Source organism: Lissotriton vulgaris, chromosome 4_1 (genome assembly GCF_964263255.1).
Source record: "Lissotriton vulgaris chromosome 4_1, aLisVul1.2, whole genome shotgun sequence".
NCBI classification, from domain to species: domain Eukaryota; kingdom Metazoa; phylum Chordata; class Amphibia; order Caudata; family Salamandridae; genus Lissotriton; species Lissotriton vulgaris.
The window spans coordinates 132,730,298-132,746,886 of record NC_141691.1 but is presented as its reverse complement, the minus strand read 5'-3'; the positions used below and the strand labels follow the sequence as shown (position 1 = coordinate 132,746,886).

The 16,589-nt window shown below is 43.8% G+C and overlaps 1 protein-coding gene across 3 annotated transcripts in view; it reads right to left on the bottom strand.

The window, feature by feature from the left end:
• Nucleotides 1–562: 562 nt before the first annotated feature.
• LOC147718469 (uncharacterized) overlaps nucleotides 563–16,589 on the bottom strand; it is a 264,056-nt gene continuing 248,029 nt past the window's right edge. For all 3 annotated transcript variants that reach the window (XM_086918391.1, XM_086918389.1, XM_086918390.1), the window contains exon 16: nucleotides 563–3,190. In XM_086918391.1, coding sequence (XP_086774517.1) covers nucleotides 3,061–3,190 — 130 coding nt within the window. In that variant the 3' untranslated portion in view covers nucleotides 563–3,060. The remainder of the gene's footprint in view (nucleotides 3,191–16,589) is intronic.

Here is a 16,589-nt window from a genome sequence, read left to right as displayed (position 1 = left end):
TTTTTCTGAATCAATCAATCCACATTATATAGCGCAGCACTGAAACTACCCACAATGTCATCACAAATTTTTTACAAGACACTATCAAACAATGGAACACTCTGGAATCCTCATTGTCATTGAGTGTTGATGATGTTAGGTTGGGTTGGAGGACCAGATTTTTCAATTTATTGGCTGGCCCCTTTAATTTTCCCACCAATGTGGTGATGCTGGGTGACCTGCTGGTTGATCCTATTTTTGTGAGTGGGATTAGCACTGGCCTTTCTCTGGTTGTCCTGAAACATTCTGGTCTGTGATTGACTTAGTAAAGTTCCTAGGGGCCCTTGCGTGCAAGGGAGAAATCCAGGGCTAGACCCATAACATGAAGTTCTTGGTTATACGCTAACTAAGCTAAAGCGGCGCCTCACTGTTTGAGGAGTGCAGAAGAAAGATGCAGGTTATGAACCATGACAGATGGAGAGTTGACTGCAGTTAACAATTTCTTGATTCTCATTTCTCAGTTTCACTTTACACCTGTCCATTAAGTTTAGAATCTAGAAAGTAAAACTATTGCACAATCATATTTACAAAAATGCTTTATTTTCCTTGAACTCTCAGCCCGCAAAGGTTTGGAAATGATCAAACCATCAAGTGCTTCCTCATAGTATGAAAAATCATATATTTTGGTGCCTTAGCAGCTCAGGGTTTAATCAAGTCTAAGTTTCAAGTTCAATTGAGTATGCAAGGTTTCCACATTCTTGTTGGAAGGAGACAGTGGAATAACTTTACATCACCTAAGCTTTGGGTATTCTTAAGACATGGCTCCATTGTGGTAGATGATTGACGCTATGTGCAGTTTGGCGGTGGTGTACACTGCATACAAAGAAAACATATGCCTGCAATTTAACTGTGCAATGAGAATGAAACCAAAACAAGATTAGAAGAAGCCACAGTAGAACATGAGGTTTGTGACACGCATCAAGGGTCTTAAAGATTCACGTTTTTTTGTTTATACTCCGTGCAAATGGAATCCTTGAAAAGAATCATTGTATTTTTGCTTCCAGATCTATTTGTCGGTGCAATAGCTGGGTCCCTTGAATTTTACAGAGATTCATACCCAGATCTCCAATTTATTGCACCAGTGGCACCTCAGCTGACGCTATGACCCGTGGGGTATTCAACTCTGATGGATCAGAGCTCTTCAGAAATGTCTTCTATTTCATGAATGTGTAGAATAATTGAGGCAAATTACTCATTACTCCAGGGATATGCCTTTTCCCCGAAAACAGAATGCATCTTCTAGGACAAAAGAGGATATTACCAGACCACTCCTACCCCTCTAGACACCAAATGTGAACATGCATCCATCCATGATGATGCCTTATGTTGCATATATGTAAAACAGTACTTTTTGTGTCTAGCTATGTCACACATTGTATTTGTTTGCATTGTATTGTACAAGTCTTCTCTCAATTACAAAACAATATGACAAATACAGTTCGAACAGCAAAGGAAATGAACTGCGCAGGTTACAAAAAAAGTATGAAGACATAAGGGTATTAAGCAATATCCTGAGATGATCCTTAGATACATACATGATCCTTTACACGGGAACCTATTTTATTTCATACAAATGGTCCACAAAAGACCCCTAGGCTGCAAACAAACATTTAAATTCAATCATTTTGACCAGTAACGTCTACCACGCAGCAGGGGGCTCGGCCCTCCTTCACACTAGATGGCGGCTTGAAATAGAGGGATTACGTTCTATAGCTACGCACACGTATTCCAACCCAACAGTGCGTCGCTGACCGAGTGTGCATGGTGCAACATTCCAGTTCATTATCGTTCACCATCACCGTTACAAACATACTACAATCAAACCACTCATGCAGTCTCACCTGTTTACTTGTAAAATACATAATTGTCTATTTACAAAAGCCTTACATTTCTGTATAAGCTGCATTTGCATATAGAACAAAACTAATCATAGGTCTAGTTGTCTGATTTTAAATAATTTAGTTATATATTAAGGTATTTTTGTTTTAAAACAATTCAAAATTGTCATTTTTCATTGTCCAAGTCGGTACTCTCTCACACACCAGGTCAAAATGTAGAGCAAAAACATTACCTTGTTTGGATTCCATCTCACAACAACAACAACAAAAATGTAAATATTGGGAAGATGGTCTAGTGTGGAAACACACAATTGGAATCATACTAGGTTTGTGAATGATTCACATGTTCTTTTCTTATGCAGCAAGTTTACTTCTCTTTGTTGACCTCTGCCGGCATTGATTCCTTTTGCTTGGGTCTTTTCCTATCCTTGCTCCAGATCCTGGCATAAAAGGAGAGATCTGCAAAGCACTAGCTACCAAAATGAGCAAGCTTCTCAGAAGTGATGATGAAGCTATATTACCTGCTGCATTAAGTGACTGTAAAGCATCTGACTACAACAGCATGTAGATAAAATCTATGAAAGATAAATTAACAAGACTCACAGGGTAGCACTTTTCTACATCTGTGTACACCAAGCTACTTAATAAATGAGCCCATTTATGAACTGTGTTAGGGTGGAAAATTGAGGGCAGTGATCTAACTAGCATTTTAGAAAAGGACCCAAAAATACAGATTAACCTTTTTTCAGAAAGGGAGAATGAATGCAAGCCTATTCATCAAATATTAATGCTCTTCAACACACCAGTTTGGTTTCCACGGAGAAAATCATTAAATATAATGTAGAAACTGTAAACTATTATCCAAAGGTGGCCACAAAACACTAATCATTTGAGCGCTTGCAAACGCCACAAGTTAGGAACCACATAGTCAACCAGTGTCAGCCAAGACCCTGTTTGGATCAGAAACCATAGGATCCGACATTGTAAAACTTTTGGCTTAACAGCTGGCCGTGCACTATTTCAGTACGACCTATCAAATGCATGGATCTCTGGAGGGTTCCTGGTGGTCTTTAGAGTGACACCGAGACTCCTGCGATGCGACATGGTTTCTGCCAGATTCAGAAACTGCAACACGTGCTCGTCTCATGAGAACGCTTGCTCCTTTGGGTATGCCCGCCAAGCGTCACTCTTTGAAAACACGCTCATCTCTAAGAGGGCTGCCATCACTCTCAACCTTTTCTTCCTTGTTGCGTTTGTTCTTTTTGTGCTTGTGACGCCGGGGGGTTTCAGCTTCTTCAGCCTCATGCGTTTTACTGGGGTAGGAAACAAATTTAAGTGAGATGCAGAGCAGAAACACCACAGATGTAAAAACACATACTGTTGTTAATATGTAGGTTATCAGCAGCTAAATCCCTCTATTGGGTTAATTTCATCTATTCAGACTATGCAAGACAGTCTCCAAATCTCTGAAGAATACCCTGACAATTGAGAAGTTATGTATTAACTCCCATGATGTGGTACATTCAATTCTGAGAAGTCTCGGCAACACACCTACGGCGTATGACTTTTAGCATATGTTTCATTTCTGCACAAATTACTACTTTGTTGAGTATTACATTCTTTAAGGATGTGTAACCGTTTTGGGTCATCTATTCAGAAATAACATATTGTGCAAAGGCAATTATTACTACCCTTTACTTCAGCTTTATTTAGATATTGTGTGGTCTCACCCACTATGATTTTTAGAGGTCCCACTGCAGAGCCTAATATGTTAAAAATAAATGCAGCGTGCAATTCTTTTTCTCAAGGACCCGTTTCATAGCTGCTGGTTGCCAGAGTTGCAGTACAGTAAGGCCCCATGGTCTTGATTTTACTTTGTGTGTTTTCATTTCCACATCCTACACTTCTTTCCTCTTTATCTCAAGGTTTGCAAGTTATTTTAAATCCATGCTCTTTTCCATTGTCACGGTTTTCCTATCCATCCTTTTCTTCCTCCTGGGTTCTCCATGTTATGTCTTCTTCATCATTGCTTTGGATCAAAGTCAGATGATGAAAAATAAAATTCAATTCACAAAAACTAGTGCCGGTGCCAACCAGCTGTAGAGATTAGGCATTGTGCTTGTGCCTATCATTTCTCCAAATTTGATTTTCCTGCCGTCTTCCCCACTTTTCCAGCAATGCCGGCTCATCCAGCCTCTCTCTTCCCAGTTACCGGCAATGTCATCACCCAACACTTCCTTGCCTTGATCCCTTGTAATGAGGGCTCTTCCACTTGACTCTGCTTGTCCCTTTGCCTCCACCCATGTAGACTTCGAACTTCGCCTGAAAATTACCTACGTTTTCTAGGACAAGATATAGGTGTATTTTAAGGGTGTGCAAATTCTCATTTTCCCCCTGAAATTCCAGGAAGATTACACACAATGATGGGAAATGTATACTAAATGAACATTGGGTTATCACGAGTGAAAACTGCAAGGAGAAGAAAACTTCATATTTAAAATCCGTCCCCGGCAGCAAAAAAGGCCTAGTATTGCTGGAGGGAGTAATGTTATGTTATGTTAAAATCATTTTTACCGCGCACGGTCACCAGACGGTTTCATGGCGCTCATAGACAAAAGCAGGGGGGCCAAGCAGCCGGGTTACTCATAGGCTAACTGAAAGAGATGAGTTTTGAGTAGTTTGCGAAAACAGGTATAGTTAGGACAGACTCGAATGGGAGTCGGAAGGGAATTCCACAATGTAGGGGCAAGGAAAGAGAAACAAGAGCCTCCATGCTTTTTACGTTTATACCTGGGGACAGTTAGGAGGTTGTGTGCAGAGGACCGGAGATTTCTTGAGGGAATGTGACGCTTAAGGCTAAGGGAGGTGAAAGCTGGGGCAAGTGCAAGGAGTGCCTTAAAAACGGTACAACCCAATTTGAAAATGCATCGAGAGGCCACTGGGAGCGAGTGCAATCTCCTCAACAGGGGTGAGACATGTTGGTGTTTAGGCTGTTGAAAGACCAGTCTGGCCGCCTGATTTTGTACCAGCTGAAGCCGATGAAGGTGGTAAGCAGGAATCCCAACATAGAGGGAGTTGGCATAGTCAATACGGGAGGTGACAAGAGCCATGATGACAAGTATGAGAGCCTCATTAGTGAGAAACCTAAGAATTTTGCAGATCCTGCATAGGTGGAAAAAGCAGGAAGAAGTAACAACATTAATTTGAGGCCTCATAGATAAATCACTAGATAGAATTACACCAAGGCTCTTCACCGAATTGACAGGACAGGGCGGGGGGGCCCAAGGGAAGGGGGCCAAAAACTAGAGCACCAAGGATTGGCCGACCCTCCTGTCAACACCAACTCCGTCTTGCTGGGATTGAGCTTCAGCTGGCTAAAATGCATCCACTCAGAGATGGCAAGCATGGTGGATTGGAAATTGACACAGGAAGAAGGAGAGGAATCAATAGGAAAGGTCAGCTGTAAGTCATCCGCATAATTGAAAATAGTGACCGGAGTGCGACGGAGAGAAACTATAAGGGGTTGCATGTAGAGATTAAATAAAAGGGGCGAAAGGGCAGAACCTTGAGGGACACCACAAGAAAGTGAGGAATAGGGGGCTGAAAAGGTGGACAAATGGACTGACTGAGAGAGCTGGTGCAGGAAGGATCTGATCCAAGTTAGAGCCATGCCCTGGATGCCCGCATTTTTGACACGGTCGATCATGCTATCATGATCGACCGTGTCAAAAGCAGCTGACAGATCTAATAGAACAAGTGCTTGGGCCAAGTTCTTATCGGCCCCTTGCCTCAGCACATCCATTACAGCCACGATGACAGCTTCAGTGGAGTGGGCCGGTCTAAAACCGGCTTGTTGGTCGTCTAAGAAGGAAGACCCTTCAATGAATGCGCTGAGGCAGCGGGTGACATAGGTCTCCAGAATCATCCCAAAGTAGGGGAGAAGGGAGATCGGCCGATAATTGCTCAGGACAGACGGATCAGCACCATGCTTTTTAAGTATGGGGACAACAACCGCCTCTTTGAAAGCATCCGGGACAGAGCCTGTGGCCAGCGAGTTGTAAAGAAGTGCCAACGGGGCACCAGGACATGCCAAAAAGGCAGCTTTCATGATTTGGGGGGGGACAACAGTCGTTGGGTGATCCTGTACTGACCGCATGTAACAGGGAGATGAACTCGGTCGGGGAAATGGGAGGGAACTCATTAAAACAACAAGGATTCATGGGGGGTAAAGAGCAGGCAGTAGACGAAGAGGGGGGAGGGATATTGTTTTTAATAGTAATGATTTTATCAATAAAAATTGAATTAAGGGAATCACAGAGGACTTGTGAAGGTTGAGGTTGGGCGGTAACACGATCAGGCAGGGAGAGTTCCTCTACGATTGAAAAAATATCCTTAGTCTTAGAAGCAGAACTGAGGATTTTCTGAGAGAAGTAGGAGGTTTTGGCCAGTAAAATAGATTTTTTTATAGAGTTTTAGTAAATCAACATATACAGTTTTTAGTAGTGGGTCATAATTACCCCTCCAGCGGCGCTCAGCTTGTCTGAGGGCCAGTTTGTCCAGTTTTAATTGGTCTGTAAACCACCGCTGAGCATCGTGAGGGCGTTTAGTTTTAGTGGTTCTTAGCGGGGCCACCACATCGCTCGCATGTATCAGCCACTGGTCGAGGACATCAGCCTGGGCAGATGTCGAGGCCATGTCACTGGGGGCTGTGGTAACTAGAATAAAATGAAATTCAGAGATGTCAGCTCGCTTCCAGTTCCGCTCAGTGAAGTTGGTAGTAGGTGGAGGATGATAAGGCAAAACGAGTTTCAGTGAGAAAGAAATGAAAGAGTGATCCGACCAAAAGCAGGAATATACTAGAGGAGGAGAGATATCGAGATTGGCCGTCCACACTTGATCGAGGATATGGCCCTTATTATGAGTGGCCACTGTGATGTGCTGTTTACAATTCAGGCCAAGTAAGAGATCCGTAAATTCTTCAGAAAGGCTACTTTCACAGGGGTCTAGCGGCCAGTAATTAAAATCGCCAATGATGAGAATTTTGGCGGAGTTAATAACTAGCCGGGAAAGTAAGTAAGTAAGTAGCATCTGTCACTGCAAGTCAGCATAGGGAACAGTGCAGAAAATTCACCACTGCACATGAGCAAAATGCGGCAGTGTGGAAGAGCCAGCATTGCGTGTCAGGGCATAAAAGCGTGAGGAGAAAGGGTTGAATAAAAAATTACTTACGTTTTGGTGGATACTCTACCTAAACCAGATTCCTCGCCTTTAGAATATCTAAAGACACCAGACTGGATCCAAATTGAACAGGACTGCTCCTACATGCAAGTAGGTGGCATCATGTGGATCCGTGGAGTCTTTGTTCTGCCCCGGAAGAGACCAACACAGCTGCATATAAGCGCCACTCCTGCACTCTGATTTCATTTTCTTTCACTATTCAGTCCGCATCCTTGTACATACAACACAACAGTGCATAGATGTTTATATTGGGACCAGTGTGGAGTTGCAGTTGGAGTACCCATCAGAAAGAGAATGTAAGAAACTTGTTCTTCTGATGCACACATCTAACTGCAGATTCCCCACCTTTAGGATAGATACCAAAACAGTACTTGGGTCTGTAGAATGGCTCAAAAAGTCCTGCAGGACCAAACGGGCAAAGTGCCCTTTCTGCAAGCCCTGGTTGTCGAGGCAGTACTGCTCTGTGAACTGGAGTACTAACGTCCATGTCCTAGCTTTATGAATTTCAAGTATAGGTACTCCGCAAGTCAGGGCAGTGGTAGCAGCTCTGGCCCTGGTGGAATTGGCTCTCAACCCTTTCGAAGGGAATGCGAAGGACTGTGAGGAGGCTGTTGCTTCTTCGGGAGGAGGGATGGGGTGGTTTGTCTTGCAAGAGGGTCATGTTGGGGGGGGCTCTCCAGGTTGGACACACTGCCCGAGGGTGGGGGTAGTTTCTCAAGATTGGGGGTTTGTATTTGTTTTGTTGGGGATGTTATGGCTCAGATTGAATGACCGGCAGAGATACCATGGCTTATGAGGTGGGGAAAGGGAAGGAAGGGGGTGGCTGGAAGCAATTTTGAAGATAAGCCATTGCTCACAAATACTATAGATGGCCTCTGACTGGAAATGTATGACCTGGCGCGTCAGGGGACTGGGTCAATTGGTCAAATGGCAGAGTACATTCGTATCTATACAGATATGGCATATCAGTGGCCTTTTTGCAGGAGACTCACACATGGGGTTCGTGTGTGTCTGCTTTGCGTTGTAGATGGAGTGGGCAGATCTTTGCAACCACGTACTCTAGTTATGCCTGGGGGCAATGGCATGGGTGGCTCCCAGGGTTCCTTTTGCAGTGAAGGATGTAAGAATTGACTTGGAGGGCCGATATGGAATTGTGGCTGGGACACTAGATGCAAGAGAAGTGTGTTTGGTGAGCGTGTACGCCCCGACTAATGATGATCCAGCCTTTTTTAGTAACATTCAGAGAGTAAAAGGGAGGATATATCCTAAGCATGTTCCATAGTCAACAGTTACAGACTTATATTTATTTGAATTTAGCTGTTTAACTTGGAACGTTGTGAAGTATTAGCCCTGAGGAAGGCTGTGGCTTACACCACAAAAAGACGAAACACATGTTGGCGGCTAGGACTGTTCTTGGAGAAGGTTTAAAGAAATAAAAGAAGACTGAGAAGACTAACGGTGTTGTTTGATTGAGAACTTTAACTGTTGACTGTGGAACATGCTCAGGATATATCCTCTCTCTTTTGTCTTAATGGTGTAGAGTTTGTCTATACCTTCTGGTATATGGCGGATGGCCGTTACCATATCCTTGGAGCAACCGGATTGTTTTGAATTTTGACTACATCACAACTCTGCGCAATTGACACGCAGCCATCCGTTCTTTGTAGTACATTCAAAGACTAGTTCTAGAGCATGCGCGGCCAGCAGTGATCCTGTCCAGATATTTAAACTGTGTTCTAAACATAGAGATGGTTCACCACCCCCCTAGGATGGCCACCAAGCCCGCAATTAGAGGTGCAGTGCAGGAATTGAAAAGGGTTTGGGGGCTGCATGATGTTTAGAGACTGTGCCACACTCAGAGTAGATTGCATTCATGCTATGTGCCTGCTACAGGCACATATACCCGGATTGACTACTGCTTGAAATCAGATGGAGTGCTACAGTGGGTAGATAACATTACGTACTTAGCAGATCACTCTCCCCTACTTGTCACTTTCCGTATGCAAGTGCAGGTACAGGCGGTTCCCATGTGGAGAATGAATGTGGAAGCATTGTATTTGTGTATGAGGTGACCAGAGTGCTAAATGGTTACTTTAGGGAAAACTGGGGCAGCGCCTCTTCCAGAGCAATGGATTGGGATGCAATTAAGGTGATTTTGAGGGGAGTGCTTGAAAATAACATAAGGAGTCAAACGGCAACTTACCAATATGCTCGATAAATTTGAGAAGCAATTAGGAGATCTGGAGAAGAAACGGATTGAGCAACCCCTCAGTTTACACGCCTGGCAGGAATGTAGGGAGGAACTATTAGTCACGTGGGACAGGCTAGATAAGTTTAAGGGCTCCAACTATAGGAAGCGGCTGCTTACTGAGGGAGATAAAGTGAGCTGCATGCTCACTACCCTTATTCGAGGTTAGAACAGGAGTCCACCAAAATCGGTGCTCCGGAATAAGCAGGATGGATTAGTGTCTTCACAACAAGCAATAGTGGAGGTGTTCACTGAACACCTATAAGACTTATTCAGGGCCCCGGCACTCACAAGCCCCCAAGAAATACAGTCATATTTAGGGGTGATACAAATGCCACAGTTATCTGAAGATGACAGGTATTGGCAGCAATGAAAGCACTAAAGATGGCAAAAGCCCCAGGTGGGGACGGACTGCTGGCCGAGTTTTACCCTACCCAACAAGGAAACCTAGCTGAGAGATTGTTAGATGTCTACCACAAGGCTTATGAGAGTGTTGCTCCCAGGGTCTATGAGGGAGGCAATTGTCGTAATGCTGCCAAAGCCCGATAGAGGCTGCCTGGCAGTGGCCTCTTATCGCCTGTTGTCAAAGAATACTCAGTGCAATGCGAGACGGCTATCAATGGTGCTCCATTCTCCTGCTTTATTCGAGGAGCACTATGTTCTAGCGTTGTTAGACATTGACTAAGCTTTTGAATCATTACTGTGGGAATTTCTTTGGGAAGTACCACGTGAAGTAGGCACCGCAGACCACTATATTAACTGGGTGCAACTATTATATAGAGGACATTCAGCCAGAGTGCAAGTAGGTAGGACAGTTTCTCGGAGCTTAGTGCTGAGTCGGGGGACCCACCAGTGATGCCCCTATCGCCGCAGCTTTTCGTGGTGGCCAGGAAGATACTCGCTTGCCACCTTAAGGCGATGCTACATGGGTGGGGAATACAGATAGGGGACAACATGAGTCCCTTTATGCAGACAATGCATTGGCATATCCCTGGAGCCTAGTCACTCGGTTCCGATCATGTTAGAGATCCTGGAAGATTTATGCGACCATACTGGATTGAGTGTCAATCGCTCCAAATCCAAGCTATTTCCCTTGGGGAAACTAGTGGGACGGTCTGAGGTAGACCTGCTGCCTCAAGCTCTACCATGGGAGACCAAAAGGGTCAGGTATTTGGGCATCTGTGTTACACACTAAGCACAAAACTTCAAGGAGTCAAATATGGACAGGATAGTGGATGGATTAAGATGCAACATTAAAGTCTGGAACACCTTAGTTTGTCCTTGATGGGTAAAATCGCCCTAGTCAAAATGGTGACCCTCTCCAGGTGTTTGTATCACTTCGAGGGCACCAGCAGGTTTTCTCAGAAATGGAAACCAGCAGGTTTCTCTTCCAGGGCTCTCAGAAATGGAGAAATTGATAGTGGAATTACTCTGGGACACTGGGAGGAAACGAGTACGCTTGGCAACATTAAAAAGCGAGTATCGCACAGGTGGACTGGGGGTACCATGCAGAGTACTACTACCCAGCGGCATACCTCCAACACATGGTGCACTGGATGGATGGCAATGACAATTGGGAACACAGACTGTTGAGGGACACGTGCGGAGGGAACTCCCTTCCAGAGGTCCTGATGATGGGGTCGGGGCACTGGACTGGTTGCCACACACGGTTCGAATGGTATGTGGCGCACGGGAATGTACAGGTCGGACGATAATGAGGAGGGCTCCGTTTGTGCCGGATATGAATATTTGAACACTGTGCTCATTCAGCAATATAAAAAGATCCATGACCCTACTTAAATGGCGAGTGGGCGGCTGTGAGACTTTGAGGGCATTTTCCCCAACAACAGATTTATAACTCTTGTGGACACCTCGGAAACATTCCACCTTGGAACGTAGCAATTTTTTTTTAATTCCCCAAAATTGCAGCCACGACACAGGAGGTCTGGCCGTCGTTCCCTGATGCGCCCCCTGTTTCCCAGACACTGGAAGTTATACTAGTGATGGGTGGGGGCGGGAGGTTGATTTCTCACATCTATAGGGCCCTAAGGGAGGATGCCCCCAAGAACACACTGTCGGTAGAGGGTAAATGGGAGGCACAGCTTGAGATCCCTCCAACAGAGAGAGTTTGGGAAAAGACTCACCAGGGGATCAAAACTACTTCCACTAACGCACGGTTCAAGCTTCTCCAATACAATCTGGTCCATCAGGTGTACTTGGCTCCCAGTAGGCTGCAGAGTATGAACCCGGAGCGTTCAGCGGAGTGCCCTAGATGCGGAGGACAGTCAGCAGACTTCCTACATATGGTATACAACTGCGCCGGCATTGATGGATTCTGGCAGACCCTTTTAATGAGGCTCAACTCGGTCACAGGGTAGGAGATCTCTAGGGTGATGGCCCAATGCTTGCTGGGACTCATTCTGTTCCGCAAGAAAAAAAGCTCAGTAGGAAGTTCCTCATCCTGGGGTTACTGCTAGCTAAACGCAGGATTGTGATTGTGTTTTTGTCTCTTCACCCGAGGATAGAAGAAGATTGGCTAAGCGATATGGCTGAATGGACAAAGGCTGAGGGGTGGCACATGAAAAAGAACTGCAGGGATGAAGGGTTAGGTGATAATATGAGGGCCTGGGCGGAAATGCTTGCGGAATTATTGAGATTAGGGGACTCAGATGCTTCATAAGGCAATTAGTCATGGGAGACTGTCAATGATGATCTCATTCAAATCATATGTGTTGATGTTAGGTCTGTTCCCCTATGTGTGCCCCGAATGCAATGCCGTGCGGGAATACTTTTTCCTTGGTATACGATGAACTGAGCCTGGGAGGGGGTAAGGGGTAGAGGGGAGGCGGGAGGAGGGTTAGTTAATAAAAGAAATGTATGTTTGCTGAGTTGAGACCACACTTTGGCGCCACAAAGTTGATGTATGTAACATTTTCTCTGAAATGCGAACAAAAAATATATAACAAAAATAACAAAAACTTCCACAGGTTGTTTCTTGGAAAGTGTGTAGCCATTTTGAAGCAGAGGACTAACCAACTTGACAAAGTCCTTTTCGGTCTTGTTTTTTTTGCTTCATAGAACCCCACAAAGAGCTGATCGTCGGCCTGAAGGTCTTCGGTGCAATCAATGTAAAAGCTTAAAGCTCTTTTAGGTAACAGCTGATAGAGTCTCTTCCTCTTTTGAGGGGGGAGGTGAGGCAACGATCGTTGGAAAAATGATGACTTGACCAATGTGAAAAGCAGTAACAATCTGATACATAGTACCACTTTGTTTAGGAAAAAGGTAGTATATGGTGGCTGCATCGAGAGAGAGCCTTGAGTTCGCTCACATGACGAGCCAAAGTCAAATCAAACAAAATGGTCTTCAGAATGAAGAGACGTATTGGACAAATGTGCATGGATTTAGATGCCATGCACATGAGAAGAGACAAAATTAACATCCCACTGTGGCATCACAAAGTGTTTGGGAGGAAACAAGCGAGTCAAAACTTTTAAGAAACTCATCACAATGGGTGATTAGAACAGGGACGGTGGATCTGGAAAAACTAAAAAGGCTGAAAAGGATGATAGATATCCTTTAACTATGCCCACTGCATATCCTTACTGGACCTTCAATATGATAACTGTAGGACATTTAACAGTTTGCCCTGCAATGTATCAGTATTACAGGTGGCACACCAGGCTCCAAAGTAGTCACAACATCCAGCATACACAGATTTGTTAGAAGGACTCCTGGCAGACAAAATGAAATCCACAACTTCGGGAGGAAGATCGAATGCCGCCAACTACCGCCGCTCAAACTCCACAAAAGGAGCTGCAGGTTTGAGTGTAGGATCCTGCCCTGCTGCTGTAAAAGGAGGTCCTCTACAAAGGGGTAGACTGGTGGGAGGACAGGCGCTCATGCCCAGAAGCTTTGGATGCCACACTCTCGTAATCTAGAGCCACTAAGATGATTTGGGCCTTGCCGTTCCTGACCTCTTCTGAACTCTAGGTAGGAAAGGTGGTAGCAGAAAGAAGTACATAAGTCATGTGCTTCTCTCTATCTGGCATGCATTTCAGAGAGAGAGAGTGTTGTTGGAAACGGCAGCATGTTTGCAAATGTTTGGACATTGTGAATCCTTCGGTGGCGAAAAGATGTAGCCAGGGTTCTTCTGATTGCTGGAAGATGCCCTTAGCTACCGTGGAGTAAAGCCACCATTCGTCATCCACCTATCACTGCAGGCTGAGCTTATCAGCCCTGGAATTCAAAGATCCCACCAAGTGGTTCACAACCAGGGAAATCCTTAGTGCTCCAGCCAGCTCCAGAGGCGATGTGCCTCCCGACAAAGTACTCAAGACCACAACCTGCGCTAATTGCAGTAACACATTGCAGTCGTGTTGTTCATGAGAACTTGAACCAGCCTCACCTTTGATGGACAGAAGGAAGGCATACAGCGTCAGGAAAATAAGCTGCAAATCCACCAGATCGATGTTGAGAAGGGTCTCTGACAGAGACCAGATTCCTGCAATCTCCACCCCCCCAGATCTCCCAAAGCCAGCAGTGACATCTGTCGCTACCCTCAACTCTGGGTGAACCACATAGAAAGTTCTGCCCTCAGTCCAATTGCGATAGAGGCACTACTACATTTCTTTTGCAGTCTCCTCCATAACTTTGATAGAATCCAATAGGTTCTCTTGGTGCCGAGGCCACTGAGATCTCAGGTTCCACTGCAGAGCTCAAATATGCCACCTAGCATAATCAGCTAGTGGGAGGAAGTATGCCCAGAAGCTGCAGAGCCACTCTCATGAGACCCAGGACACAGGCTGAAACATCAAGATCATAATCCGAATTTCCTGGACTTGTTATGGTGGCCAAAAACTGCACTGTATACAGGGTCGCTCCAATGAAGGGGAGGCTTTGCGAAGATGTCAGATGCGACCCCCACATTGTCAGAAGGATTGCCATCGCCTTGTTGTGGTCTACAAGTGACTCTGGTGAGCCCACCTTCATCAAGCAGTTGTCAAAGTAGGGGAACATTGGCCTCCTGAGGTGTGGCAAGACCACTGCCATCACCCGAGGGGCACTGGTGAGGCCGAAGCGGAGGGGCGAACACCAAATTGAAAATGCTCCTGGCCCACCTTGAACTGCAAGTAGTATCTGTGGGACTGCAGGACATGTACATGAAAGTAAACGGTAGGGTGTTGAAATATCGATTACAAAAACATAGTTGACATAAATATAGTTGTAAAAATATTGTTTACAAAAATATCGACACCCTATACTTAAACAGGTAAGTACATAAATATCTACTCAAAAATATCGTTGTAATAAATATAGATGTAAAAAATATCGACTTTTTAAATTAATTAAATAATAAATAAATATAAGTACTATTAACAAAATACATTACATTACTTTTATTTTTAAACTATTGAAAACAAATTAACTACACTTTTTCATTATAAACTTAATAAATGTGTACATATACATACATTTAACAAATTACTTTATATAACAACAATAATACATACATATAATTAAAATATACAATACATTATTAGTTAAAGCATTTGATAGCGTAGGTGTAAAAATTACTATTCCCACTCCAGAGGGTGCAACAGTAGGGAAAGCGTTGGATAGCGTAGGGGTAAAAATTACTATTCCCACTCCAGAGGGTGCAACAGTAGGGAAAGCGTTGGATAGCGTAGGGGTAAAAATTACTATTCCCACTCCAGAGGGTGCAACAGCAGGGAAAGCGTTGGATAGCGTAGGGGTAAAAATTACTATTCCCACTCCAGAGGGTGCAACAGTAGGGAAAGCGTTGGATAGCGTAGGGGTAAAAATTACTATTCCCACTCCAGAGGGTGCAACAGTAAGGAAAGCGTTGGATAGCGTAGGGGTAAAAATTACTATTCCCACTCCAGAGGGTGCAACAGTGGGGAAAGCGTTGGATAGCGTAGGGGTAAAAATTACTATTCCCACTCCAGAGGGTGCAACAGTAGGGAAAGCGTTGGATAGTGTAGGTGTAAACATTACTAAATGTATTTACTTATTTATAAAATAACAAATCGTTTTTTTAAATTTAATTAATTAAACCATTATTCAATTAAAATGTAATTAATTCACTACATTTTCACTAAACAATTCCAGTACACACACCTAAAATTAAACAATTATCATAATTACATAATTATTAATCAATTAACTAATTGAAATTAATTTATTATTTATTACACTATTTATAATCATTTTAAACATTAATTAATCTATTATTTTATTATATTTAAATTACTTCCCACCCTACTCCCCTATAAACCCACAACCCGCTACAGAACTATTAACACTAAATTCAACATAAAATACATTATTAACTAATAAAATATTACAAAAATACTACTTTGACAACAAACACTCATTAAAAACACTACATTACTTATAATTATTTAAAAAACGATATTTTTGTAAACTATGTTTTTGTAAACTATATTTATTACAACTATATTAATGTTATCGATATTACTTACCTGTCTGTCGATATTCTGGTCAAACTATATTTTTGTCATCGATATTTCTTCCTGTAGATATTTTTGCAGCGATATTTAGGTTAGTCGATATTTTGACGACGATATTCCTGCTCTGTACCAAAGTAAACATTGTCCAGATCCAAAGCCACCATCCAGTCACCTGGATCTAGGGCAGATAGAACCTAGACCAGTGCAAGCATATTTAATTTCACCCTCCACAAGAAGGCATTCAGAGGACGGATATCTAAAATTGGACTAAGGACCCCATTCTTCTTTGGAACAAGGAAATAATGGGAGTAAATCAAGTCCCTATTTCCTGGGCGGGGACCCCCGTATGGTTCCTTTGGCAAAAAATGCCGGCACCTCTTGGAGCAGGATGATCAGAGAGGTGCAGTGGGTCAAAAAGGAATGGCAGAGCATAACCCTGTTGGATGATCTAGAAGACCCACCTGTCAGATGTTATATGTTCCCACCCTCTGAGGAAATAGTTAATCCTGCCTCCCACAGGATGGTTGTGTGCAGCAAAGAGCAAAGTAATGTGACTTTTAGGTGATTGCAGGAAGGATGGGGGCAGAAGTCTGTTATCCTTGATGGTTTGGAAGTTGCTAGCTTCATCCTCACTCCAGACCCTGAAAGAGTTGGGAATCTTGTTGCAGGGGCCTTGCCGGAACGGCATGCCAATCCCCTGGTGAAGCCTCACGAAAACAAAATTACTAAGAGTAC